The sequence below is a fragment of the Dicentrarchus labrax genome, unplaced genomic scaffold (assembly GCF_905237075.1).
Source record: "Dicentrarchus labrax unplaced genomic scaffold, dlabrax2021, whole genome shotgun sequence".
NCBI lineage: Eukaryota > Metazoa > Chordata > Actinopteri > Moronidae > Dicentrarchus > Dicentrarchus labrax.
This window is the reverse complement of record NW_026136711.1, coordinates 18,799,892-18,825,623: the sequence shown is the minus strand read 5'-3', so window position 1 is coordinate 18,825,623 and position 25,732 is coordinate 18,799,892. Positions and strand designations below refer to the sequence as shown.

General features: G+C 39.5%; 2 protein-coding genes and 1 long non-coding RNA gene across 4 annotated transcripts; all 3 read right to left on the bottom strand.

The window, feature by feature from the left end:
• Positions 1-549: 549 nt before the first annotated feature.
• crbn (cereblon) lies at positions 550-13,008 on the bottom strand. Of its 2 annotated transcripts, none has more exons than XM_051415519.1 (11): positions 12,880-13,008; positions 12,480-12,592; positions 12,106-12,308; positions 11,399-11,551; positions 9,594-9,756; positions 8,338-8,400; positions 8,145-8,229; positions 7,886-8,001; positions 6,468-6,532; positions 4,397-4,528; positions 550-3,293 (listed from the first exon to the last, which is right to left on the bottom strand). In XM_051415519.1, the coding sequence occupies exons 1-11, from the start codon at positions 12,950-12,952 to the stop codon at positions 3,110-3,112; spliced, it is 1,350 nt and encodes a 449-aa protein (XP_051271479.1). In that variant the 5' UTR covers positions 12,953-13,008; the 3' UTR covers positions 550-3,109. The 2 variants fall into 2 exon arrangements, with proteins under 2 accessions (XP_051271479.1, XP_051271480.1); XM_051415520.1 differs by having other exon boundaries at positions 11,399-11,548.
• A 2,231-nt stretch (positions 13,009-15,239) lies between these two features.
• LOC127372185 (uncharacterized) lies at positions 15,240-17,132 on the bottom strand. The gene is made up of 4 exons (XR_007886549.1): positions 17,051-17,132; positions 16,924-16,950; positions 16,424-16,446; positions 15,240-15,562 (listed from the first exon to the last, which is right to left on the bottom strand). It is a non-coding gene; the product is annotated as an uncharacterized LOC127372185 (long non-coding RNA).
• A 1,544-nt stretch (positions 17,133-18,676) lies between these two features.
• Positions 18,677-25,620, bottom strand: pa2g4a (proliferation-associated 2G4, a). Its single transcript, XM_051415588.1, has 13 exons — positions 25,425-25,620; positions 24,239-24,367; positions 23,855-23,960; positions 22,929-22,998; positions 22,737-22,829; positions 22,389-22,452; positions 22,096-22,174; positions 21,164-21,242; positions 20,908-21,041; positions 20,668-20,762; positions 20,441-20,568; positions 20,289-20,342; positions 18,677-20,121 (listed from the first exon to the last, which is right to left on the bottom strand). The coding sequence occupies exons 1-13, from the start codon at positions 25,504-25,506 to the stop codon at positions 20,059-20,061; spliced, it is 1,176 nt and encodes a 391-aa protein (XP_051271548.1). The 5' UTR covers positions 25,507-25,620; the 3' UTR covers positions 18,677-20,058.
• Positions 25,621-25,732: the final 112 nt, after the last annotated feature.

Genomic DNA, 25,732 nt, shown 5'->3' with positions numbered 1-25,732 from the left:
TCCACCTTATTACTACAAGATGCTCTTCACTGAGGGACCCCCACGTGGTTGACATGGCTCCTCTCGCACTCAGAGATTCATTAGACTCTCACTGTGCAAGCATACAAATGATCTTCTGTGCACGTGTATCTGCTTGAAAAATTAATAAACTGCAAACTCATTATATGCAGAAACACGAAAGCACACAAACACAATGAAGGCACATGGCACATCTGCAGATGTGAAGACATCATACAACCTTTTACCTGCTCGTTAAAGCTCCATTCATCACCTCATGTCTCTGGCTTTACACACGCGCGCGCGCGCACACACACACACACACACACACACACACACACACACACACACACACACACACACACACACACACACACACACACACACACACACACACACACACACACACACACACACACACACACACACACACACACACACACACACACACACACACACACACACACGTTGTTTGAAGTATCAAACTGATGCCTCTTGATGCACTCTCTACCCCGAGTGTCCTACTGAAATATGTAAATCAGAAGACAGTCACAGGATATGTGCATGTTTATTTTACTCTGTGGTACACTGAATCTCATGGAAAAACAAACATAGACCTTCTTTGGAATCAAGCCATTGATTTCTTCAGTGAAGCATCCATTTGATTATTGGGGGTGAATGAAGGTCCGACAGCCTGCCGAATACTTAATCACTGATATGACAGAGAATATAATGAAAAAGGCATTTTAGATTCTACTCACATTCTCATCCTCTCCTTAATGAAATAAAATGATATGATAATATGATATAAAACGGCCCAAGTAAAAGATTAAAAATCTAAAGGTGATTAAAAAAAAAAAATGTAGACACATTTCTGAGGAAGCGCTCATTTTGATTCTTGAAGAGGAACTTCACCAATTTTCCAGATCGGCAAGGTCTGTTTAAAGATTTTAAGGAGTACTACTGCATATGTGAAAAATAATTGTGTAAAGCCTTCTAATAAATTTCGTCAAGTGATGTCAATTGAGTCAGTGTTTGGGTCTGTAGACTACAAGTTTGAAAATTAAAATAATAATTGCTCCTGATCTCTGCTGGAGGTTACATTGAGCCACTCTTAGCATAGCACACCTGAATCTCCAACCGAATTGGCAAGGGTGGTAGATGGCAGAGAAGAATGTGTGGAATAAAAAAAGAAGATATCTCTTTTTTTCTTGTCCATCGTGAATCTGACAATGTGATAGGAGTGCAATGCTAAATCGGTGGAGTACTCTTTTAATGGAAAACCACATGAATATGAAGGTAAATTAAAACACTAATTCAAAACAAACTATGCATGAAATCACAAAGTCAAGTTATTTTCTCAGTAAGTGTGGACACAACTCAGACCTGTACACCCATATGACACCTTGCTTAGGCCAAAAGAATAATTTGTAACAAGTTTTTAAATTGAAAGCCATTTAAAGAGTAATTTTGACATTTTGAAAAGTACACTAATTTGCTTTAAAGCCAAAGATTATGTGAGAAGATTGAGATAGCACTCCCATATCTGTACAGTAAATATGAAGCTACATCCACCAGCCGGTTAGCTTAGCTTAGCATAAAGACTGGAAACAGGAATAACTAGCCTGGCAAAAAAAAAAAAAAAAAAAAAAATGTCAAACTATTCCTTTAAGAAAATATCAGAAAACATTTAATTAGACAGACCAACATCTTCACAATCCAGACGATTTCTTATTGCGATCAAATACTTTGCTTACTGATGAAAATAGTATTTCCTAACAATTCTCTGTGACATGAAAAGATATGAGAAATAAGAGTCAGATTCACCGGTTATATTACACAACAAATGCTCTAACTGCCTCTTATTTACAGTTACATTTATACAAACATGAGCCAGCTCCTTGCAACAAAATCGCAAGTAAAATCTTGAAAACTGTGAAACTACAAACCAAAGAGAATACTAACAAAACTTTCAACAACTAAATCTAAATCTCATCATCACTTTGTCATTTGCAATCTTTTTTTTTACTCCTGTCTGTTCACTGAGTCGTCAGACTTATCAAAAGACACTGAGCTGGGGCGTAGGCACACCATTTTCACATGCCACACAACATGAACAAACTAAATGAAGAAGGGTCAGTGGCTCCTCTCGCTCTCTGTGCTAATGAGCTCTGAAGAACAGTTTTCACTCGTGCAACCAGAGATAACGCTTGTTTCCTGAAGCACATTATCTGACGGGACAATGAGCCTTTGCTGAGTACAAAACAGACACCGATTATATCAAGTATAATACACATTATCGTTATTGTCACCTCAGCTTTTTGTTTATTACATAAAAAACTGTCGTGATAATAAATAGCACGTGTCTCCACACATGGATGGGTATGTTAAATTACTTTCCAATCTTCCTGCATACAAAAATACATCCAATTTAATTCCAAGATTCAAACTATCACACCTATAATGACAGATCTACACGACATACATGAGTGGACTTGGATTCAAGCAGTTTCCTCCACTGATCTATAGCAGCTGAACACCAGAAAACATATCTGAGAGACCCCCAAAGGATCTGAATGCTAAGTGAATTTATATCAACTGGTTGATTTTACAACAGATTAAAGATTAACTGCTTGCCAAAAATGTCTCTATCTCGACTACATGCAGTCACACACTCTGTCATACAGAGGAAAAGAGTATACATTAAGCTTTTGTGTGTGTCTGTGTGTGTCTGCAGCTACCAAGAAATCAGCAGGACAGGGGTGTAGATCAGGGAGCTGCATGCGAGGGTGTTACCACGTGTTATGGACTCAATCTGTTATTCTCTATTTCTTTCTCACTTCATCACACCAAGTTGTCTCTCTGCTGCTTCTGCATTTCAAGAACCTTTAAGAACAATCATGACCTCCTTGTTCTTATTTGCTCTTAGAGTGCCATTTAAAGGCTGAATGACCTTTCCACTAATATGATGGATTTGCTGCCAGGGGTGACAGGTGGTGTGTGATGCACTGATTACTAAAAGTAATCACAGACAGAGTGCCTAAAGATCCAGGCTTGGGAGGTTTGCAGGGGTTTTTTTTTTTTCTTTCTTCAGGGCAATGATGGTCCGACGTCACAGGCAGAAGAGACGAGAGCCCTCTCTCCCATCGTCCCCTTCGCCCTGGGGGATACGGGGGAGCATAGCTGAACGGGTCAGACCCCAGAAACGAGGTGGAGACAAGTCCTTCTTGGTGGCTGTGAACTTCCAACCCATGTGAGAGCCGCAGGTTCGGCACTGAGCAATTGTCCAGGCGTACCTGAGGGAGAAGGAAGAGGACAACATTTTCAAGATCAAACAATCATATGTAAATTATAAAGTTTTTCCAACAGTTAAATCACTGTGATTGAATCTAATATGCAAATATTGCTCATTTCAAAAGTTAGAGACGTCTCCTACTTCAAAGTCTCAGTGTTTGTGCTCTGGAGGATTCAAGTTTCCTCGTCACATTTGTGTAAGTTACTGCATAGTTCACCGTGACTGTCTTCAAAAACTACTTGTGAAGTAACAAAATCCTCAAATTTAATGTGAGCGGCAGATGAATGTGAAAACAGCCTTCTAGTGTAAAACTCTGCACATACAGCGAAGCTCAAGCATTAGAGTAACAGTAAGTAAAGCACGTTTTTGAGTGCAGCGGAACTTTAAAATGAAAGGTTTCAGTGAAAGAAACACTTTTGAGTATCAAATACTCTGTAAGGTCAAAGTATAGTTTGTTTACTCTGGTCTGAATCTGTGGATGAGTTGACACCTATGACACACTACACCATAAACCAAATATCTCACAGTCCATATCAGTGATACACATTTACAGTATCTTCTTCTACTTGTCAGATCTCTTAAAATTTCTTAAAAGACAAACTTCCACTAGTGAGAGAACAATAAACTTCAGACTGGAACAAATGCAGAATGTAACAGTAAATGAAACTAGGTCCCATGTTATTAGCAGATCAGTTTGATTTGACACAGACAGCTTCTGGCAGGTCTCACGCCCCCTGCTGCTCTCTACAGAAGCCCGGTGTCATACAACGACCCCAGATCACTAACAAGAGATTACCCATTGGTTAAAAGAATTATACACTATTGATTATGATGTGACATGGTAAAGCCAAAGGTTTCTAATTTCAGGCACTGGGCAGCGTCACAACGGATCGCTGCTAAACCAAATATGGTTTTAAAGCGTGTTCAAGAGGTCTGGTGCCATTTGTCAGTGGTATATCTCACATTTATTAAGAAAGATGCATTTATGAAAGCACTGAGAGGCACAGTGAGTGGTCTGAGTCAATTTATGTGCGTTTTGTGTCATCTTATTCAATAATCAAAGGGAGGAGAGTGAGCTAAATGCCATGAGTATAGCAGAGTTACCCTGGAAACCAGCTGTGCAGTGTGGATGGCCTGCCGACCAGGTTGAGGTTGTTGGCTTTGTAGACAGTCAGGGTTTCATGGACGTATCCATGAGGGTTGACGTACGCAGCCATGGGTCCGTACAGAGACAGGCTGCAGGGAGAGAAGACGCAGGTGGGATATGTTGTCAGTAGTGATTACGACGGTTCACCCAGAAAACAAAACATCAGAATAGTCCTTTCAAAGACAGAGTAAAACAGGCTGATTAGAAATGCCATAAAAGGTAGAAAGGGAGCCAAACTGCATTAAAAATACCTAAATTGTACATTAAATTCTGCAGCCTCTCTGAACCCAGCAGAGTTCATCACAACCAAGCAATGCTCAAATCCACAAACCTTGAAATCTTGTTAACACAACAGGTGGATTTTGTACATAAAATGTGTAAATTGTGAACTGTGTGTGAAAAGTCGTTTACTTAGAATAAGCATTATATATTTCAGAATAGGATGCAGAATATATATTTCAAATTAGGATTTAGTGTGGAAGTGTTTTTTAATCTTAATCTTAAATTTTTATATTTAACAATGGATGGAATCAGTATGTGTAACGAGTTGGCTCGTAGTGATAAACCCACAGATGACTATAACTTGATCTGCAGTTCCCCTCAGCTCTGTTTAAAGTTTTAGCATTTTTTTGGTTTTATGACACACGACTTTACTTTTCCAGCTGCCACAGGCATAAATCCAATGTCAGCCTGTTTGTTGCCAGCATAACAGAGCTAAAAGGAGAGTAAACATTATTCATCATGTGGTCAGAAATATGACTGATAATCAAAATCTGCTGGATGTGTAAATAACTGTTTGCTAACACCTTCACCCCATCAACTTTATGAAGTGATAATATGTCATTGTTGTGTTTATAGCTTGTAGAGATGACCTTTAGTGGCAAAAAGGTCAATTCAGGTTTAAACAACTTCAGATAAAACTAATGTAAAAATTCTGGGTTCATCAAAATGTTTCATCCCTGGCTTCACATGAGTCTAGTGTTCTCTGAGTGTAGTAATTATGGAAATACAAAACCACAAGACAAACACAAAAACATAACTTTAAAATACAATCAATCAGTTGAGTCAGTTTGTGAAGTAGCAATGTCCTGTACTCCTGTACTCCTTAGGGCTCTAATTGGAAATGCATTAGCTACATCCGCAGGTTTGTTAGTCTGAAGGAAGTGTGGTTTAAAAGTTAGGGACTTCTGAATGTCTCTAACTTCAGAAATCATATTAAACACATAATCACTCATTCACTCGGATTATGTGGTTGTCCTCAGACAAATCAAATAATGCACATACAGTGAGGGTCTGGACAGTTTCATTGGTGTTAAAGGATTTGTGTGTCACTCTTAGACAAACACATTAACTATCACACATCATCAACAGTTAGAAAATGACATTACATAAGAGTATATGAGTGTGTGTGTGTGTGTGTGTGTGTGTGTGTGTGTGTGTGTGTGTGTGTGTGGAGGTGCGGAGCAGGGCCACTTATGTTCATGATGTAACCCCAGACTGCAGATGCAGTCAAACCTGTGTCTACTTTGATGTGTCAATACTTACAGTAATTACTTTGACGTAGGTACATACAAAAAAATAAATTATAAATAGTCGCAGATTTCTTCCAGCATCAGACTGTGTTAATGTGTTTTTTTACATTATCCCAAACTGCTACAAGCATGACTTATTTTGTTCTATAATAAAACAACAATTTAATCTTTCTGTGAAATAATTAGATATCTTTGATGTTACTACAGAATGATGAATGATAAAAAGGGTTGCTGGTGCTGTTGACTGGACTATATGCAGCTTTCAGACAATTTCAGCTCCCTGTTTTGGTTACCCTGCCAGATGGATGAAGAAGTGTAATATTGTTAATACAAACGTCAAGTCTCTTGACGTTTGTATTAACACTGAAAAGCAGCCGTAATAACCAAGGTACAATATGCAAAAATACCTATGTGGGCATGTAAACAAAAACAAAACAAACTGGAACAAAAAAACTCTGACCTGTCTTTAAAAAAATAAAATAAAATAAGTCCTCACCTGAAGATCTCATTTTTTGTGGTGATTTCAGTGTCCTGGCACTGCTTACAGCAAAGTGATGTGCACTGAGGAGGAGAGGTAATAACATGTTAAAAAGATGTATACATAATACTTGTCAAAAACTCTCAATGAAAAGTGTTCTCATCGTTGAGGCTCACTGAGGATGCTACTATAACCCGCCCCATCATTCATGCTTCCAGAAGAGAGCTGGATGACAAAAGTTCAGGACTTCAGTGTGACCAATGAGAGACATAAAGGAGGATCATTATCATCAATCACACAGGAGGACAAAAAGCAGATAATAGGCGGGCACAGCTTTACAGTTTCTGGTGATGCCACAGTAGTACTACACGCTAAGAGCTTGTAATTTCAGTTTTATTAAAATCACTCTGCTGTGTTTTTTTGGTCATTTCGGGGGGTTTGATACCCTTTTTAAAAATGCATGTATTAGTTTTGTTGTTGTGCATGAAGTATTTTACCATCTTAAGCACATAAAAGAGGTAGTTCACAAACACTAAGTACTGCAAGTTCCCAAAGATGTCCTGCTTAGTTCTTTCTTCATGTTCTTCATCAGGTATCTTGTTCTCAAGTTGCATTTGTTGTTACGATGACTGGGAGCAAGGTGTGCAAAAATAAACAATATCATACCAAATGAAGAGAGTAAATTTCCCCTTTTGAAACGACAAAGTGGTTGGAAAAGATTTTAGGGTCTTGACATGAAGCAGTCAAGTAAGCAGAGAAGACAGAGGCCAAACCGTTTGGTCTGTTTATATCATAATATGGATGTTAGTAGAGAGGTGAGACAGGCAAGTATCTGAACTATCTCACCTCTCTACTAACACACGCACATACATTACACCAGTATGTATATATATATACATATATATATATATATATATATATAATATATGTGTATGTATACACACACACACACACACACACACACACGCACACACACACACACACACACACGCACACACATTAACAACAATGTTCTGCTGTCTGAATGACGTTGTTTTGTTAATAAATATCCACCACCCAAATATGTCTCACAGATTAAATATGACAAACAGCTAATGTCTTCAGTGTGTTTACTACAGATCTATTAAAGTTCATTGTTACCAGCGATAAAATCAAACAATCTTTGTTTACACTAAATGATTTCTAAACACTTTTGACTGCGAACTCTGGACTGAAATTTTGCAGCAACAACACATCTGTCAGCCCCTGACAGGCATGGTTAAATATAACAAAGAACATCAGAGGGGGAAACAGACACAGTCTGCGTAGTACAACACAAGTAGGAACATCAGATCTTATCACACTATGAGGGAAATGATGGCTGTGACTGCAGGGGCAGAGGAGAGAGGCTGAGGTGGTTGGGCAGAGAAAAGGGGTTATAGGTGACCTTTCCTTACCCGGTCCATGATGTCCAGCTCACAGCGAAGTCTCTGGATGGCACTGCCGATCTTCAGCAGCTGGAGCCGCAGAGCGTCGTCTATGGGCAGACAAGCCGCCACTCTGTAGGAGAAGTCTGACAGAAACCAGATAGAAGGGAAAGAGAGGGATGAAAGGAAGGAAGGAAAGAAAGCACAAAGTACACAAACCGAAAAGACGTACGTGCACATGTGTGTACGCGTCTGCAGTACATCTGTAATACACTGAACAGAGGCTGACCTACGGCGTTCGTAGGGAGAGAGTCATCCTTCAGATTCTCGTCCCATTCATGGAGCTGTTTCTTCACTCTGTTCATGAGAGACTCCTGCAAAGTGATAAACAGGAAGCAGATTGGTTTGGTTTACATTCACTCCTATGTGATGTTTATGTATAGAGAAAATTCCAAGCAGGGCACACGGGCTGCAGTACTCACAGAGTCGTAGAGTGCGTAGACCCAGGGTGGCCATGGCGTCAGACTGGCACAGTGAAACTTCCTCTGTGATGAACACCAGACACACCATTAATGAGTTAAATCTTCACATTATGATTACTGAAGTACCCAAACATCCATACAATTTCTCTTCTCTTATCATATTGCTATTACTGCACAAACAGAATATGGCCAAGAGTATGTGGACATCCAAACATTATACCCGTATATGACAATGCATAAAGTTACCTGTTGCAAAAGGGCCTTTCCCACAAAGTTGGAAGGACACTGCTGTCTAAAATATTATTGTGTGTTGTAAGATTAACATTAAGCATAAAGTTTGTTAAAATATTATTATTTTTTTAAATGCCACATTAACTTTTCTAAGGTTCAAATTACCATAGCAACCTTCAACATACTTACATACAATACAGACGACTACGTGACATTGTTACTGTTCTGCTATCTTTAAACATTATAAAGAAAATGTAAAGCCATGTGCACTCTAAGATATCATGCTTGGCTAAGTACTGAACGTGATTTATTTCCCCAAGATGGCGATGTGAAGACCGGCCTCTGACTGTCTTACCCTAACCCAAACCGATCTCATTCCTCGTAACCAACCAATCCAATGAAGGCAATGAGTACGAGTCAATCACAAGAGCAGGGCGTGTCATGACTTTGCCTGTACTGTACTGTTTTTAACTCTGTGTTTTTGTTGAAAATATTTGCATACTTTTTTTTAATTAGAGTTGCAACGATTAGCGGATTAACAAATTACTCAAACGAAAGAAAATTAAATCAGCAGTTGTGCTGATTGATTGATTTAATTGATCAAATTTTTCAGACAAAAATTTCAGCACCAGATTCTCCAATGTGAAGATTTGCTGCATTTCCTTCTCTAAATAAACTGAGTGTCTGACTGACTGTTGGTCAAACACTTCACAAACACAAAGTCACCTTTGACTCTGCGTAACCAGGATGGACATTTTTCACTATTTTCTGATGTATTTTTTTTTACAAACAAGGAAATAATCTGTAGATTAATAAGTAATAGAAATAATCTTAAGCATCTGGTGTCTCTTGTGGACAAAAGTGCTGGTGTTTCTACCGCCTCGTTTCATTGATTTCAAGGGGAATCCGCCCTGGTAACAGGCATTAACAATAACTACATAGATGGTCTGAGGGTCTTTTGCGTTTATGTAGGTCATTGCAATTGCTGCACATGTATGTTGCGTGTAAGTGTTTGTACGTCTGACCTGTTGGTAGTTACTCCACCAGCACTGGGCCTGTTTGCAGCTCTGGGTGGAGGGTTTGGAGGAGGGGTGCATGTGGAGCCTGGAGAGGGGTGTTAGCTGCACGGCAGAGAGGGGATCTGGAAGGATTCGTTCTGGAAGGATTTGTACTTTGGCTTGTCTGATCCTAAGGAGAGAAACAAAGGGAGAGAATGACATAGGTTGGGCGGTGGGGGGGGGGAGAGACCAATGAGGAGGGAAAGAGATCAAGAGTAGACGAGTGAAACCGAGCAGATGAATAACAGATTAAACAAATGGTGTGCTGGCTGAATGTCATCAGATGTATGACAGGATGTTTGTAAATCTGAGGTGATCATAAACAGTGCTGTCTGTACATTTTCTCTGCCAGCAATGAGAAATATTCCTTCAGCTTCTCACCCGAGGCAAACTCCATGAACTTGGAGCTCAGACAAACAAACATTCACAAAGCAACACCACATGAGCAATAAAAAAACACTGTCGGGTCTAACAATAAATTATATAATTGTAAACCTAAAATGGCATACAGTTCGCTCCTGCCAAAAGACAACAGGCAATGTTTAATTTCTATCTATTTAGTGCACAAACTGCTGGCATAAAATGACGGACGTGGCACTGAATTTCCAAATGTTTGTTTCTGTGGCAGGTTTAGTGATCAGAACTCCCAGGCTGAACATTCATAAAATGTTTTAGAGATGCTCGAGAGAGGAGGAGAACTGCACTGAGATAAACAGCAAACACTTTATCAATATTTAGTACATATCACCTCAGAGGGCACAACAGCCCATTTAAGTGAGTGATAACTTCCATTCTGTGCTTTCTGGGGTCACTTGCAGTACAACAAGAGGTCAACAGGATTATGGCAACCAATTAATGTGCATTACAGCAACAGCAACTAGAGAAAAAGGGAAATGTGTCTTTATGAAGACTCAGTTTTATCGACAGTAAACCTCAGTGATTTCCTGAACAGTGGAGGATGTAAATGGACATGATCTATAGTATGACCAGTTAAATAGGCAGCATTTTTCCATAGATGCTTCACTGCACCAAGGCTGGGCTTTGCATTTTCTTGTGATGATTAAAAACAAACTAAACCCTCTCAAGTATTAGTATTAGAGTATATTAGCAGAAAAACCTTGTACAAAAACCCGAAGGTGTGTGTTTACAGTAGCAACAGTCTCACTGCACAAATACAATCAATGGACACTGACTGTGATGTTTTCAGTTTATGCTTTGAAGACGACAGTGAATAGAGTCAGTCTGCCCTCTAGCTGTGAACTATGAGAGCACCACCAAAGTCATTTAGAAAAATCCTCAAAATAATGTATAATGGGCCTCAAGAAATGAGTAAGTATGAATCACATCACAAAAAAATATGCTTCAAATTAGATTTCTTGGTTTCTATCACCTGAGAGGGAAATTAAATATTTATCTATTTTGTCAATACAAATGAATGTAAAAGCTGTTAAGGAGGGTATACACACACGCACACACACACACACTGTAGATGAGTCTCCTCCATTGATCTGCAGTCCTAGTCCAAAGTGGTGCTGGATATCTTATCATCAGTTAGTTAATACCAGATTATTACATTTGGCTTATCCCTGTTTGAATCAGTAGGAATAACTGCGATGTTAACCAGCTCTGACTCCTACAACCGTCGTCTTACTCCTTGTGAGAACAATGGAGGCACAATGTTTATGTCTCATAAAGGACAGCTCTCATTCAAATGTGCACAAGCATTGAGTCCTAACCTTTGGTGTAATGGTTTATGGGGCAATTCAACTTACCCGTCTGCTTGAGTTCTTATCTCATGAACCTTGAATCTCTGCCTCCCCACAGCTTTCACTTTGACAGTTTCAATGCCGTACTCCTGCTCCTCTCGGTATGCATAGATTTCAGCCGTTGTCCCAAACTCTGCCTCCGGCTCCCCTGCATCGCTGCTAAGACAGATATGAAATGAAACACCACTATTAATCTCAAAGGATGCTCCAGTGATTTAGTGTCGTACTTCTATAAGGTTTGAAGGACTCACAAGGGACATTTAAAAAGAAATCCAAGGCAGATATATTTTAGTCCATCATTCGGGGCAAGCTCCAAAAACAGTGGCTCCTGCTTTTCCCATAATGCAACTTGAAAGCAGCTTTTTATTAGAACTCCCAACCAACTCTGGTAAATGCCCAGATATTTCAAACTCCATGCCCCTTGTTTGTAAAACAGGCTTTCTGTTATTAAACTGAAGTCTCCAGGCTCAAGCCAAGCTTGTGATATGATCAGGATTATTTTGTCAGACTTTAAAACACTCTTCAAGTGTCATAGAAAACATTATGCAACTGTTTTTATCGGCTACATCGAACTCCTTGTGACTAGTAAACCTCAGTGGTGTAAAACCAGCGGGGTGTCCCTTTAACTGACAGACCAAACAAAAAGATGCTCTCCATTTATCAGATGTGTCGAGTCCGTGATGATTACCAATGCATACAGAGTCATTTAATACCTGTGTGCAAGCACAGCAAAGGTGCGGTCTCTCTGGATGACGCTCCGCATCATGCTGACCTCCTGTGGCCTGAAGAGCTGCAGAGGCAGCGTCTGACCCGGCACCAGCATCACAGCTGTGTGTGGCAGCACAGGGATGGTCTGACAGCTGTCGTCATCATGGACTGTGCGGCCGTGAAACTCCTCCATGTCTGAACCCAGGTACTGCCACCACAGGGGACAGTGTCAACACAACGCAACATGACCACAACGGCTGCAGATAACTGACAATACAGCAAATACAGCAAAAACACTGGGAGGGTAAATATACAGATGGATGGTACTAAACCTGCAGAGAGACATTATCTGAGGAAAGAAATCTGTGGCTTCACTCACTGCATGCGATGTGGGCAGACTGGGGTCAAAGGTGATGATGTTGGGTTTCTCTGCCTCCTCACTGTCTCGGTCTTCAGTCTCCATGTCATCTTCCTCCTCCTCTTCCTCATTGTCTGTCATGGCACAGAGAGCAAAAAGGCTCACAGTGAGGCTAGTCAGCTCTTTCAGTGTCTCCTAAACAGACCGCAGCTGCACATATATCATCTTAATAAGTCACTCTGATGGTATAAAACGAAGAGAAAGTGAAAGAAGCAGAGGTTCGCTCAGGATGTGATCCCTGACAGTGGCCTGTTGTGGACAAATGTTAGTTAGCTGTTAGCTGTTAGCTGTTAGCAGGGTGGACAGGTAAACGCTCTTCCGGTGAAACACCGACCAGTCGTTTGGTGACTTCAACTGTTACCTGGTAAAAGCTGTAACTGGTTCCCCATGTTGTCGTTAATGTTGTCTTCACCTCCACCCCTCTCGTCAGCCATATCCTTGTGTTTACAATACTAACTCTTATTCTACGGTGTCTTCACTGTGCAGCATCCAGGCGGGTCCCGAGCGCCCCCTGGCGGACTGTCGCGACTACCAATGGGCTCAATTATGCAGATCAATTAATCCACTGAAATGATTTCTGTTTCTGGCTCCCAGTGTTTTTTATGTCATGCCCCACTTTGAAATCCCGACATTTTAAAATTCAAGTAAGCTCTGTTTTTCCCCTCCTTCCCCTGGAGATCTAGAGAAATAATTATGATTGTGGCAAAGAGACTTCAAGAGGTGGCAGAAGTAAATTATTAATAATTTAATCACCAACAATCACGTTTCAATATTTGCTTGGAACAGCCCCCAAATAAAGATATTTTAACTCAAAAACATTACTTTTTTTTTTTACATTAGTGAAGTATTGAATATAAATATCTAAAGGTGGCATTAGAAATCAATAAATTGACCTTTTTCTGAATATAAATTTGTCATTGAACTGAAGCCTATTTATTACTCAGTCTAAAATGTGGCCATAACAGATCATTCGATTATATGTCTTCATTTCCATTTTTAACACATTATCTTTAATTCATTGATTGATTTATTCATCTAAATGAATGTGTTAATTCTGATTGCATTTGACACCAGACTGGGGTGTTTTTTAGGCGTGACCACTGTTGACCCTCCAGATCTACTCTATTTATCTGACAGCTACTAGTTACAGTTATAGCTGTAGTTACTTTGCAGATTAGATACCCTTATGTTCGATTAATCACTACTTTTTTATACTCAAAGTAAATCTTGCTGATAAAAGTCAAAGTCTAAAGGCAGGAGGTAAGAAAAGGATCTGAATATTTCTTACTCCACTGAATGTAACTGTTGATATTAATCACAACCAAAAGTGTGACACAGTCTTAAATTCAGTAAACTCACACACACACACACACACACACACACACACACACACACACACACACACACACACACACAGATTTAAGATATGTGGTGGCAAGTAACTAAGTATATTTACTGTACTTAGGTATAATTGTGAGGAACTTGCAGTTTACTTGCATTACTTCTATTCCACTACGTTTCAGAGGACATTGCACATTTTACTCCCATACATTAATCTGTCAGCTTTAGTTACAAAGTAAGATTTTACATTAAAGACAAATATTTTACAAAACAAAACTAATAGTCACAGGGACCAGTTTACTGCAGAACCAGTTATTTTACTTGTTATACTTTTTTCTGATAATACTTCTTTTATAGTACTTTTACTTGTAATAGAGTATTTTACATCAATGTGAAAACGTTGAAGGATTTAAATGGATCTCAGCTCTATGTCAAATGATTTGATCATTTATGATTTATGAGATCATGTATGAGAATTTGATCAGTTTATTTGTGGCACTTTTACTGCAACTAAACAATCTTAAAGAACTATTGAACCAGATCAATACAGCAGTATAAACTGGAGTCGACAAAAGATGGCAAAATGTCAGAAAACAAGTTGCTGTGACCTTCAGTTTAACTTCTTCTTGTGAGTCCCACAAAGACCCTGTTTGAGCTGTGCCTGCTTTATTTCTAAGAGTTGTATCTCAGTGATAAGGTTGCTGTTAAAATACTGAGAGATTCTTGGATTTAAACATGTTTGAGAGAGTCAATCATGACTTTTTCTCCAGACACACAAAGTCATGTTGCTATTAAAGGGGTGTTTAAATGCCACCTTTGTGCCTGAGCTTCATCTGTTCTCAGCTTTAGTATAAAAGGGAAGGCTGACACTGCGCTGCACTCTGAACCTGTTAAGGATGTGTGTGACATTCAACACCACCTCTGTTTTATGTGCAGTAGAGCAACAGGTTACTGATGTTAACATGTCCAATAATGTAGGGCTGAAATCTGCTTCAGACCAAAAACACTTCTCTAAAGCCATTGAACTTGTGCCTATGGCAAATATATAGAGTAGCTCAATAGTGACTTGTTCTGGATTTCAAGCTTGCTGATCAGTTTTTCCGTATTTTTTTTAATGTTAGGAGTCACCTGCCCTTTAAACACTAATGTTAAAGAAACCACATTAGTTGACCTCATCTATATTTAACTCCTTTGCAGTCAGTTTGTGGTCCATAAGTAGTTTTACATGCTGCTACAATTTATGTTCACACCAACTCACAAAACCAGAGCTACATTATACATGACTTTGTGCTCCATGTTGCGCAATCAATACATTCATTTAATATCCAAGACTACAGACTAATCTTGTAACAGACATAATCAAGAGGCTGAAACTTGTGATAAACTTTTAACAGTGTTCATTTATTGTTCAATACACCAAATGACAGTTGTTGGTAAACGTATGTATTATGGTCCATGAACAAGGCAGCTGTAGTTCTGATGTTGAGATCTGTCCAGCGTCTTCGCCTCTTCCAGTCAGACGTTCACAGCGGGCTCCATGAGACACACAGTCATCTGAAATCAGGTTTTAGGCCGTTGTTCCACAAAAGAGGCTCCACTTCAGCCACATGAGTCAATCTAGAGAGGCTCTGACGGGATCACAGCTGGCGGGGATGAGGGCTTACTTTGACCTCTGCCTCATCTTTCTCCTTTTACGCTTCAGCCTGTTGAGAAAAATAATAAAAATCAGAAATGAACAGAAACACAAGTTTGCTGCTCAAGTCCCAATAAAGAGCGCTGACATCTGGACCAATAGAAACCCCACAGACGTTCACTGTAATGCCCCTTACATCTTGACAAAATTCATCCTTAAGCTATGACCTCATAATTTAAGGCTTTAATAGCCAATTTATAAAGTGCAACTGGGGCACTACATTCAGGTATTGATCAACATCTGAGTTCTCTCGAGAGCCCTAAACTGCCTTCTGGTCATAGTTATTGATTCTGGTATATCAAGACCAATTCTCAAAAGAGCTGAAGGTTGCATTTCAGACACATGTCAGGGAACCGAGTAGCAAATGAGAGCCGGACCATTTTAAAAAGCATGGTTGTTTAAAACTTTGAGCCACTATTCACCCATTAATGGATATTTTAATGGACAACAGATACTTAGAACATGGGTCCATTAACATGTCTTGGTTCACAATTATAGAAAAGGCTCCTGTCCTACTTTTATTAACACTCACAGTAAACTACAGATGGGCATTTAAATACAGTCAACTGAGTTTGAGTGTCACCGAACAGCATGTTCAAAACACTGCTGATAATGGCTATAATATATTTGAATGTCTCAATAGGAGATAGCCCTCATTGATTATAGCACAAGAATTTCTGTGTGTCTTTAGAGACTGATCCAGTGCTGGACTGCAGTATACTGGAGGTCTGTAATGCTTTTAGGATACACGTGCAACAGTGTCTATCTACACTGTGGCACATGTACCACAACTGTTTCTCTAACAGCATCAGTTTCCAACTCAATTTCAAGCAACTAGTAATTTTACAAAGTAAAGTGGATCAATGTTTACCTGCGCATACGCTTCTTCCTCCACTGGAAAACAAAGATATTCATTAGTGAGCAGTAATTACAGTACAATGGGCCATGTGTGCACTACCACTCATTGAGTACGTTACAGGCAGCATGCTACAGTACAGGAATAAATATTGACAGGCACATTACAAACTAACACTGGTACTGAAGACATTAGAGAGCATACATTCACCATACAGCTACCTGCACTCAGTGGTCAACCACTGTTAACATAGCATGCACCAAAGAGGGCCCTCCTATAATAACACCAGTATTTAACGCGTTTTAAAATATAAATGACGGCTTGAGTTTACGTTTTAAGCTGTTAGTTTGAATAAGGGGAGGATAAATACATAAAGAATAAGAGGAACTCTTTAAAGCAACAGACAATGTGAAGCAGCGCAGGAGGGGTGTTGTTCAGAGGCTAGCTAGCAGCATTGACTACAACAGGAAGAAGACAGAAAACAGTAAAATACTGATTCAGGCTGGTGAACTTACCTTGGCTCTCATCGTGTGGAGAAGTTTCTGTGAAAAGGGAACAAATAAAGTTATTGGTGACTGCGGATGATTTGTAAAACTCAGTGATTATTTCGGATTCAGTTATCAGAGACGCAGTTTTCCTCACCTCGGAGCGAGGAGAGCAACGGAAAGAGGATGTGACGACGGAAGAGGGCGGGATTTATACAGGCGGTGACGTCACGTTCTAGCGCCAACTGTGTTTTTCTTACGTCACTGGGAAGTGTAGTTTTTTTTGTCTTCTCTGCTCAAAAGGACTCTGGCAGGCGGTTCAATGTAATATCTAACTTTTAATGAAAGCTAGTCTATATTCTATATTCTATTCTAGTCTATAGTCTCTATTATGTTTACATCTATAAATACTGAACCAACTCAAAACAATAATCCTAATAATTAGCACACAGAAAGCAATTAACATACTCATTTCTGCTGGGGACTCATGTGTAGCTTTGGCCTTGGAGAACTGATTTTAAAACACCGCACTGGCTATGTTTTATTTTTATTTGATTTCCAAATCGTAATATAAAAATCAACTGGGGTGTTATTTTATAGCAGATAAAGTAAATTCTTGACCTTGAAGCTACCGAGGTACATTTAGTAGTTTATCACACAGTCTTCATTAGCAGATGACGAGCAATTGAGCAACCATATTCTGCTGATGAGGATTGGGTGATATGGTCAAAAGCTCCAGTAGTTACTAAACTTACCTTGAAATTAGATTTTCTTGTTTAATCAATCAAATCTTCAGACTAATTTGTTCTTTCTGACTGATCATAGAATAACTTAAAATGGATTTATGCAAAATCCTGATGCTTAGGAGAGAGCAATATAGGTTAAATCCTCTATCGTGGTATATTTAATTCAATATTGTGTTATCAATATCTATCATGATAGAGTCAATTAGTTGGAAAAATAAATCAAGTAACCAGGCAGAAATGTCAGTTTTTGTCAAATACAGCAAGATAAATAATCACAAAATCAAAATACTAAATTACACTGATGCAAAAAAATCATACATGTAAATATCGAATGCACCCAATACAGCCAGAGATAAGAAAGGGCTAGAAAAATCTCTGATGACTTAAAAACTCTTTCGTCCCCCTGGCCATCAGACTGTACAACAGCTCTTAGTCAAGGCAACGAGGACAATAGATAATAGGACAATTTCCTCCTCCATCTGCACTGACTCCATCTACACTACCTCTGCTAAATGCTGTGACTTTCATTCATCGGTCGACAGCCTCATTTTAATTGCACATAGTTTACATTAACCTATAAACACTTAACTTACCTGCACATGTTTCATTTCTATTTTTCTGGTTTATTTTCTCTCTCGGAACATATTTTTATTCCTCTGCAAAAGCTGAATTTATCCAATTTAATGAATGGCTACTGTGCTATAGGTTGATTTTAATGTATGAATGTATGTTTAATGTATGTCTGATTTATGTTTGTATGCTGCTACTGGATGCTTGAATTTCCCTCAGGATAAATCTATCTATCTATCTATCTATCTATCTATATGATTGTCCACAAATGATCTATTATATATATTGTATTGGCCAGTCTCACTGATGCTGACTCATTTTTTGTCCTTCAACACCAATGAGGACACCACCACAATTTATAAACTTCAGACCTTACTGTTAAGACTTAAATATGCAGGCAGTCATATTTCATTGCATTACATTTCCAATACTTGAGTTTGAGAATAATATTGACAGAAAAACAGAAATGTATGAAAATGTTTATTTTATTAGATGTAAAGTTCCATTGCCCACTTACTGAGCTACAAAGCAGGTTTTTATTTTTCTCAACATTGTCCCAGACTTCGAAATGAAAATCAGACAACAAAATGATCTCTTACTGGTCCAACTCCACTGAAGACACCCAACAAAACTGTTTTAAGCTTTAACAGCCTCATTTTCATGCTTCACGAGACTGAAGATGTAGTAAAGGAAGTCAGAGGTGTCGCTAATAAAAAAAGGTTTTCAAAATTTGGAACGTATAGATTTCTGTTTTCATAAAATTCGAGGGGAATGGCAGTAAATGTGGCAGTTTTGTTCCCTAAAGTCAAGCTGAAAATTGTGTTTGTTGCTCCTACACTTAAAAATATTCCAGTCTTCTTCTGCGCTGATTATTGCTTTAAAAAAATCTAGTGTGGTTAAAACGTTGTAATTTCAGCCATAAATGTGGTGAAGTCTTGATGACAGAAGCAACCGTAAACCTTCGCTACATCAACTCTGATGCAAAACGCCATCGATTACATTAAAATCCCTGTAATTACTGTCATTTACTGTCAGCTGTGTTACATTTTATGTGTCATTTCATGAGTGAGACAAATTTATAATTTAACCCTTTACTGCGTGGTGTAATTAAAAAAAGATTTAATGAAAGCTCACAAGCTACTGGATGACTAAACTCATCAACATCCCTCATGATTCTCACTTAAGAGTTGACGAAGTGCTCCTAAACCTTCCAATAAAATATCTGGATCTTTCTTTTTACTATAAATGTTTGTTTACATATAAACAAGTTTAGATAACGTTTTATAACTTTGTTGCCAAATGGAAACAACATGACAGTTCAGTCAAACCATCCCAATTAAAGCAACAGGAGAATCTACAATGGCCTCGGCTACACAATGCCTCAAAGAAGGGAACCGAGTTTATGAACCGGTATCATAAAATTATCTTTCACCAGCAGCTGGATGTCAAAAATACAGACTACCACTCCCATAAATGCCCACTGTAAGCGTCAGTTTTACTTTCAGCAATACAAGCATGAAATTTAAGAAACAGGCACCAGTCACACACACTTACCATTTGGCAACAAGTCTTTACAAAGATGTAAAAGTATTTTCAAATACTCTTTATTTTAATTAGGAAAGAAAAGCAACACTCTTTCCATGGTACTTCCAATTAATGCAGTAAAGGGTTAAGAATCCATGTTGGATCTTTAAATATACATTTAATCCCAAAGTTCTTATGAATTCATCAATTTAATTTATGAACTCACTTCTATTATGTGTGTAATGGGCAGAGTGTTTGGGGCAATTTGTCATGTTTTCTCTTGCTTCTCTTTGGGGTCTTGCATGTGTGGAAAGGCAGTATTTATTTATTCTACGGCTTCTGTGTCCTCAGTTGGCTGTCCGGTTGCATTTTCTGCTGTCTTTGAGGCCTGCAGGATCGGAAAAGGGAGGTACAGGTCAGTAAATGGGGTTAACATTACACCCAATATGTATTCTCTGAGACACAAAAACAAGGAGGTAATTGAACTAGCTTTGTTGAAGGTAAGACAAGTAAGCTGTGCATCACTCCCACAATTCATTGTTATAAGTAATTTACCTTCTTTTTCTTTTTCTTCTGTGTTTTACGGCTTGCGGAGCTCTGTAGTAAAGTCTACGGAAGAAGAGAGACATTTCAGTATAAAGAGAGTCGAATGTAAAGAAGCCAGATTCTGTGTGATAAAGGAGCTCCATGTAAGTCACAATCTTTACCTTTAGCTCTGCATCCTGAACTTCATGCTCTGACTTGTAGAGCTCTGGATCGAAGGGTCCGTTGGTGATTCTGTGAGGCCCGTTGGCCATCAGCAGCACTGTGAACTTAAACTGAGCTACACACTCTCCTGGGAACAAAGACACCGACGGAGGGGGTTGGTAAATAAAAAGTGAAAGCTGTTAAAAAAAAAAACAACAACATAATAAAAAGGGACATAAACACTCACCCTCTTTCTCTTGTAGCACACTGAAGGGCTGTAGCAATTCATGTTTGGCACACTCAACCACACCCAGACGGGCTTTGGCCTCATCCTCGAATGCCCTGATGGAAAAAAATTTAATGGTGGTTTTAAGTGCTTAAGCCAGCAAGTATACTAATGTTCAACTTGCTGTCAATCTATTTAAACTTTCAGCAGGTTAGTGGACTATGTATATTTGTAGCTATATGTACTGTGCAGTGTTCATACCTGAGAGTAAAGGGCATGGCATCAAAGCGGCGTTCCACTTCGCTGAAGAATGTACGAGAAGTTTTCATCTTTAAGCCGTACTGCTTACTGGGGTCCCTCTTGTAAATGGTGGTCCTCAAACCTCCATCTCTGGCCTATTTGGAAATGATGGTGAGTAAAAACAATGACTGTCTTTACAGTAAAGTAATTAGCTACAGCAGAAGCAGAAACTTTCTGCAGTTATGGGTAATGAAGCGAGACAAAAGAGGTCACTGACCTTCCCTTCTCCGGTGCTAATCAAGACATCCACAGCATAGACTTCGTGTACTTCAAACTCCGCCTTCTCGTGGTCCTTCCTGATAATGAATGTAAGTGAGTAAAAAAGATGAGTAACATATTCTAATAATAGCATAAGTTCATTGTCAAGGTAGATATAAACACTCAAGATAGTATTTAAAGCCACAGATCTCACTGAATAGTTTTAACTACTACAGTACCACTAGACAGTTTACTGTCGAGTGTTTCCAAATGTAATTGAGGTTGGTTTGGTTTCAACACCACAGACCAAATTCCATTCATTTCTACATTATAATGGGGCTGTGGCGCAAGTCTCAAGCAGAGCTCAGAAAACTTCACATCAAACTGAAACTTAAAGCCTGGCGAGATAGGGATATGTGAGAAATGTGTATTTTTGTGATATGGGTGAGAGAAACTTCATGTGGTCAAGTTTACACTCATTAGGGTTATATTCAAGAATAAGAAAAACAGTAATGTGTCAAAACAGCTTTGAACTGTAGGTGACTTCAGTGCATAAAAGCTTTACACACAACTTGGTTGTATGTATGTGTGAGGGTTGACAGATATACAGCAGATTTCATGTACAGTAACCAAATGTGTGACATTCAAATGATATTATTCATGTTCAAAACAATCAGACGCTTAGAAAAAAAATCTTAAGTTTATGTGCTGTTGGTATTTATTTCTATGGGAAAAAATAAAAACTAGTGCGACAGAATGAACAGATGAATATTTAGTGAAATATTTGAAATTCCTTTGGACTGAATCCCACTACTTATAAATACATGCAAGCATTATCCATCATTTACACTCCGTTTGTGTAAATGGACACAAAATGTGAGGATGGTTTACTACAATTCAAAAACACCCACAGAACACTTCACATTTCCTTCCCATCCTCACTGAATATACCTTTGCTGGTCTGTCGGGTTCTGAATGATGGTCTTCTCTCCATCTATGACATGTTGCTTTAGCTGATGAGACAGCATACCTTTAACACACAGAGCCAGGGAGACAAACTGATATTAAAAACAGGAAACATTTTTACCATTTCAATGAAAACATCCACATGCATGTTATGAATTCATAAAAGTCATTATCTTCCTATTATGCAAATAAATCTGAAGAGTTTCTGAAGAGTAAGCTCTCATGGTTGCCCCGAATGCCTTTTCCATGAGACACACAAACGTTACTGAGGCACTCACCCTCGATTGGTGTGCATTTGAACGACTGAGCGATCTTGTTCCAGGCTTCTGTCACTTGAGTGTTCTGAGAGACACAGGAAATGCATTACTTTCACATGCAAAATACACTCTCACTAACTGCACTTAAAAATGCAAAACGCTAGCAGCTGAAATGCAGTCTGAAGGCAACTATTCATTTAGGCTTTTATTCAAGCTATGGCCAATTATATGATCTGTTTTTTTAATCTGGTGAATGTATAGAAGAGCAAAGAGCAGCAGAGCAGGACTATTGGTAGGATCTGCAGTGCCTAAGAGAGGAGACTCTTATCGCTGACATGGAGAAGACTGTGAGGAAGAGGTTACATGTACCTGGTTACCAGGTTTAACGAGGCGAAGAGCTGCTTCTGCACACAGATGGGCTGCTTTCATTACATCAGCTTTCCGACCTGTGATGGGGTTCTCCTGCAGGAATAAGACACAGCGACAAGAGGAATTAAAGGTGTTCTCTAATGAAATGACTCAAAACTGGGATTAAAGCAGTGTTTCAAGAAATGCCCTCACCTTACTGGCTCCCACCACAAAGCTGTGAGCAACATTGGCAATGAAGCCGTCAACATGAACCCCTAGATCTCTACACAAAATAAGAATAAAAGAGATTAGAGTATGAAATAACAATAAAATCAATTAAATTCATCATGTGTCAAATTCACTGCAAGTTTAACTGCCAGCCAGCTGTCTAGATTACTAATGTTGACAGAGGAACAAATCAATCATACCAACACAGGAAGGACCAAATGTCAACTATCCTCCACTTTGGAAAATTAGTCTAATAAAGCCTAAACAATAACGAATAAGGTCATACAAACATAAAACAATTGAATTTCCATTAAATGGAAGGTATAGTCCAAGGTGAATTTGTTTTGGCTGTACATCAGCTGAAGTACAGTGAAGGACTTATTGTGCATTCAAGGGAGCAGCATTACAGACTATAATAAATTGAACAGACATGCCCAGCCAGAAGGTTTGGCTAGAGTGAGTGAAACATACAAACCTTGTGTGTGTGTAACCACATCACCAGGAGCCGTAGCAAACATATTTAAAACATTGCAAATCCACACACAGCACAAAAGACATTACAGAGGACGAAGACAAACGTGGCAACACAACAACTAAGATGAGTTGACTTCATTTTTCAAAGCATAACATTGCATTAGAATATTTAGATAAATTGGATTTAGCAGATGGATCAAAGCTAAAAATCCAACATATCGACCCGTTCTGAAAATGTCCAACCTTACTTGTCGTTTGCCACACAGGACAGACAGGACAACAAGACCTCACTGATGAAGCAGACAGTCAACAGCAAAGTGAAAACCCTCACATACAAGCCAGATATCACATGAAAAGAAGGGAGGAGAACACACTGGGAGACTCAAGACACACGTGGGAGAAGAGGGGGTGACATTATTGCAGAGCGTGGTGCCTACATTTTGACCAGATCCCCATCTTTAAGTGTGTAGTCAGGGTCACTCTTCAGGGGAGAGAAGTGGCAAACACAGTTATTGACTGAGACGCTGGTGGGGAAGGCAATGCCTAGAAGAGGGAAAAGAGAACCACCAAGTCTTCATTTGGAAATCATCCACAGGTTTAGCAAGAACACTATACAAAGGATGGAGGGAGTGACTCTTGGATCACCTAATAAACTTACACTGTCATACTCTGTCACCATATTAGTTGTTATTAAAGCTAATCAAGGTGTGGTGGACTCGCACACAAACACACTCTCAACATGACTGCATCTACACTCTTCTTGATGGGTCCACCACAGTTCACCAGAATTTCAAGACTCACTAGCATCGTCTTTGCCTCACCTTTCTTCATCTCCTTTTCCTTCTTGAAGACCTTCCCAGTCTCAGCCATGATGTAGGCATCCCCCTTCTCACAGAGACTCAGCACTGACACCCCGGGCTTGGCTGTTTCCACGACCAGATGAAGAGCCTCTGGGTGAGACAAACAGCAAACGATTAAGAGGAGCATAAGAAGGACCATCAGGCAGATGCACTGATATAGTACTGACACTGTGATATGAGAGCAGATATCATCCATTTGTTTTTTAACAGAGAGACCTCAACAACCAACTCCTAGTTTAACAACATTAAGCGTCAGGGAACTAACTCTGAAGTACTGTGATAGTTTGATTCTGTCAATATTGCCCGACTCAAGGTTATACTGTGCAAAGTAAACTTACGATTTTAAATATGGTTGGGTGATGTAGATGTTTGTACAATTTAGGCATCAATACGAAAACTTGGTTTATAAAGAATTTAGTGTGCTGGATTAGCCAAAAACACATATGACTATGCATTATTTTATCTATAAACAGTTTCTAAAAGTGCATTTTACAACACATATTGTAGCATAGAGATTACATTATTCTGTGACACAGGATTTTGTCAATATCTAACGTTACCACTCCTAATTTCAAACAAATAAGTCATCCTTTATTTGCAGCTAAATAAACACTGGGTCTGCAAATGCACAGAGAAGATAACGATAGCTGTCATATGTAAAGCGCCTCACATTAACGTTATTCCTGTATATCAACATGTCAACTGAACGGATAACTTAATTAAAAGTTAAAAGACAAACTAGTTCTGCCTGGTGAACTCAAGAGGAAAGGCAACCGTGAACGTGTAACTTCATGTTAAAGTGGCTTTCACATCTGTGGCTGCCTGCTTATCTGTCTGTAAAGTTAATGTTCAGCTGACTGTACCGGACCACCGGTGGTTAGCAGCCCACGTTGGTTACACAGACAGACAGACACACAGACAGACAGACAGACAGACAGCTGACAGACAGCTGCCCGCTAACGTTAGCTAGCTATCCAGTTGTGTGCCTCGCATGTAAACCACATGGCCGCTGCTGCTGCCGCTGCTGCTGCTGCTGCTGCTGTGAGGGGAAACCAACGTTAGCTGACTGCACGACAGGCCGAAAACAGCCGTTCATCTCCAACGGTCACCAACGGCTACACGTTTAAAACTAATAACGTTAACTCACGGTTGGCAATGTCACCGCCCATCTTGTACTTGGTGACCACCAGATCCTCGGCTACGGTCTGCTCTTGTTCCTCGTCCGACATCTTGGCAGTGAAGTTTCAGTCGCTCGTCGGCCCCTGAACAGCGACAGTTTCCTCCGCGGCTCAGTTCGGCTCAGCTCGGCTCTGACGGTCGCTGCTGACACCGGCCTCCTGCTGCCCGACAAGCCCCTCCCACTTCCCTTGACGATAACGACGTCACCGCGACCACAACCCGCCAAAAATGCAGCCTGAGCCTAATTACCTCTTAAAATTAAAGTAACGCAACTTG